Below are 3,581 nucleotides of genomic sequence, written 5' to 3'. Positions count from 1 at the left end.
ACAAAATAGAAATGCAAGTCAGGAAAGCCAATAGAAAACTAAGAGAAAGCAAGCTTGGTGATTTGAGAGGAGCAAGAGATCTACTTTTCAAGGCTTGGGAAACAAATCACTTTTTCAACGAAGTCTTCGGTCAATCGTTAATGCTTGAATTTGGACAATGGTTTTTCCACATCACAGTACTTGGGTTGAACTTTACACTGATATTTAAAAATATCAAGGCTGTGCCAGGATCTGAAGAAGGGCTCCCTTGGCAAACCATGCTAAACCTAGTAGTACATTTTATATTTTCCTCGGTAGACATTAATTTTGTTTAATAAGTTTCTCACCTCTGAGGGGTATCACTAAATTTTAGATTTACCCATGTTGCACCGCTTTCATGTGCGATGCAGCGTGCTCAGAAATAGGAAAGCTTCTGCAGGCGTGTTATTATCTCCAGCAGCACGGAAAAAGTCAGTCGACAAACTACCAGGAATTGCTGTCGCTGGCTAGTTATATCTCTAAGAATCAAATACGATTTACTGCTGGTGAGTACTTTGAAGTGAGAAAATCCGTGATTTTAGCTGTAGTTGCTACGGCAACTAAGTATTTTACTGCACTAATGCAGTTTTACAACTAAAGTCGAACTACAACATTTCATAATCACTCACCAATGTGCTAATATTACAAAAAAAAAAAATCGTCATGTTCAAGTTTCGTCAATGACATATTATATACGGAGTGTCCCAGAAAAGTGTCCCCTGAATACCTTTTCTGTTGTTTGTGAAACAAAAAAGCGCTAAAACGCATCATCTTTGATAGAGAAGGCAACACAATTTGATGAAAAAGCTGTTTTCGAAACGTCATCCTTCCACCCCCTGGAAATTTTCAAATTGGAAGAGAGATTGTGTTATATCCCGTTTGAAAAATAATTTTATTCTCTACATGGTGAAAGTTTTAATTTTATTTTTGTAGGTCAATCTTGTAGACATTAAAGAAAAACCAAATAGCTTGATAGTAACCATGAATGCTGAAAGTGTGCAGTTAGACTCAAACCGTCTCGACATCCCAAGAGTATCAATAACAAAGACATTACTAACATTCTATTTAAAATTGATAAACCCTCAATTTTTTTTAAGGAACAATTTATTGATATTGTTTTCTACACTTCTCGATTTTAGTACTTTCTGACAAAACATCACTTTGTAGTTCATTATTCAATTTTTAATTTGATTAAAATGGTTTACTCGTTACAAGAGAGAATCTAGATTGTGAATCTCTATTAAAAAAACAAGAGCAGCAGCTCGTATCCTCAATTTTTTTTTGTTTTGTGCCCGAGGAGGTAGAAATCATCAAAAGACACCCGGCCTAACAAAGCCGGGTACTGTGGGATTCGAGCTTGCGCCCGCCTACCCACTAAAACCACCCACTCTCTTCTTATGGCCTCGGTATCGCCAGATCGGCATTCCTTAGGGGGCTCCAAGTTGCAATATCTGCACTCTACCCTTGGTCTCTCCTCCCTATATGCTGCCTTTCGGTCTTCCTGTACATAATGCTATCTACCATGCGCTCGAACACCTTCCACTTCCTCTTGCTCTCCACCAGTTCGCTGCCAATCGTCCCTTTATCTAGGTTGAGTCTCGCCCTCTTAGCTTTGGTGCGTTCAGCCTCTCACTCCGGACATCCCCAGAGTGTGTGCTCCGGGGAATCGGCGATTCCCGGCATCTCACAAAACTAGCATTCGTCGCTCTCCTCAACTCCTACTCTGTGTATGTATTTCCCAAACACTCCATGTACAGTGAACATCTGCGTTAGCGTATACCCCGTCCTCGTCCATTGACATTCGACCCACTGTCTTATGTTCAGGACCAGGGTCTTTATTCACCCATCGTACACTGCCCATTCACTCTCCCACTCATTAATTACCCACTCTCTGGCCTCATTCCTGAAATCCTTATCTCTCTCCCAGACCATTCTCCTCTCTTTCACACACAATCTGATCGACGGGATCTTGTCGAGAGCCAACACCGCCTCACACGGAACCGTTCGATAGGCGCAGGCCCCCCTGATCGCAAACATCCTGTTCGCTCGCTTCAGGACGGCCCTAAACGTCTTGGCACCTAGAACCCTGTGCCATATTGGTGCAGCATAAAGCAGCGCCGACGATGCCACCATGATCATCACCCGCCTCCTGTCGAAACTTAAACCATTCACCCTGAGAGGATGCTTTTCATCTTGCGGATTATTCCCCCTACCCTGTCAAATGTCCTGCAAGCGTGTTCGCCGAACCTATCGTCCTTACCGAACCATGCTCCCAAATATTTTAGGCTGGCACCCGTCGCATATCTAAATCCATCCACAACCACACTAATGCCAGTGATCTTACGTCTCTCGGCCTGTAGCGCCATCTCTGTCTTCACTAGCGCCATGCCGAGACCATTGACACGAAACGTGTCGGTGACCAGCTCCACAGCCTCCATGGTTCTCATCTCGAAAGTTTTCCTGCATCCCGCCGTAACCACCAGCGCCAAATCGTCCGCGTAGACCTCCGGAGTGACGCCCCTCGGGTAATCCAGCGTCAGCAGCTCGTTGTAGTACAAGTTTCACAAAATAAGGCCCATGACGGACCCCTGAGGAACCCCATACGTCAGTCCATAGACCTCCCCGTTAGGCAACTGCACCGTCCTTTCGTCGAGGTACGATTGGACCACTTCCACCAAGTACCTACTAACCTGGGACCTCCTCAGCATTTCCACTATGAGGTCCCAGGGCACTGAGTTCAACGCATTCTTAACGTCTACAGTCACCATCACGCAGAAGGCCGCGTTTGTGTAACTGATCTCCCTGATTCCGTCCACGATCCGCATCACAGTCCGCATGGCATCGACAGTGCACTTGCCCATAACGAAGCCAAAGTGCCTATCACTCACTATACAATCCTCGTTGACGTCAGCCATTAGCCTGGCCTTTGATCACTTTCTTCGCGACCTTTCCGAGTCCGTCGATAAGGCAGATGGGTCGGTAAGACGCCTTCGCAGTCGGGTCCCTCTTCGGTTTCTCCACCAAGACATGCCAGGCCCTCTTCCAAATCTTCGGGAATTCCCATGTCACAAAGATGTTAGTGACACAGTCTGCCATTTCTTGGAGATTAATCCCCAGGTAGGCCTTAACGACTTCGGTGGGTATTTCATTCAATCCTGGCGCCTTTCGGCTCCCTAGTTCCCCCGTCGCCCGCCGGAGCTCCTTCGTCGTCACCCGGTCCACGTCCTCGGCACCTGTAACTTCTCGATTCCACCTTATCCTCTCCTTCGTCGGAAAAAGTCCTCCACTTGTCTCAACATGTCCGCTTCTGCCAGGTGACCTTGCTTCAGGCGCCCCAGTTTCCCCATCACAATCCTATACCTGAGGCCCCAAACGTCCGTCTCCAGATCATCGCGCAACTTCTTGCATGCCTCCCTCTTGGCCCTCCTTATGGACTCTTTGAGGGTCTTCTTCGCTCTGTGATACTCCTCTTCAGCCTCCCTTCTGTTCTCATTCATCTCTCTATTTTCCTTGATCCTTGTCATCTTTCACCCAGCCTGCAGGCATTGCTTCCTGTGCATATT

The 3,581-nt window shown here is 46.5% G+C and overlaps 1 protein-coding gene across 1 annotated transcript; it reads right to left on the bottom strand.

Annotated features, from left to right (window-relative positions):
- Positions 1-1,476: 1,476 nt before the first annotated feature.
- Positions 1,477-2,933, bottom strand: LOC136345677 (uncharacterized). Its single transcript, XM_066294205.1, has 4 exons — positions 2,605-2,933; positions 2,279-2,538; positions 1,862-2,210; positions 1,477-1,585 (listed from the first exon to the last, which is right to left on the bottom strand). The coding sequence occupies exons 1-4, from the start codon at positions 2,931-2,933 to the stop codon at positions 1,477-1,479; spliced, it is 1,047 nt and encodes a 348-aa protein (XP_066150302.1).
- Positions 2,934-3,581: the final 648 nt, after the last annotated feature.

The sequence above is a fragment of the Euwallacea fornicatus genome, chromosome 20, assembly GCF_040115645.1.
Source record: "Euwallacea fornicatus isolate EFF26 chromosome 20, ASM4011564v1, whole genome shotgun sequence".
Lineage (NCBI taxonomy): Eukaryota > Metazoa > Arthropoda > Insecta > Coleoptera > Curculionidae > Euwallacea > Euwallacea fornicatus.
This window is presented reverse-complemented; position numbering and strand designations above follow the sequence as displayed.

Coding starts and splice junctions, on each gene's coding strand:
- LOC136345677 (XM_066294205.1), bottom strand. CDS start 2,933: ATGGCTGACGTCAACGAGGATTGTATAGTGAGTGATAGGCACTTTGGC. Junction 2,539..2,604: donor ACGTATGGGGTTCCTCAGGG/GTCCGTCATGGG, acceptor GGATTACCCGAG/GGGCGTCACTCCGGAGGTCT. Junction 2,211..2,278: donor ATATTTGGGAGCATGGTTCG/GTAAGGACGATA, acceptor ATAATCCGCAAG/ATGAAAAGCATCCTCTCAGG.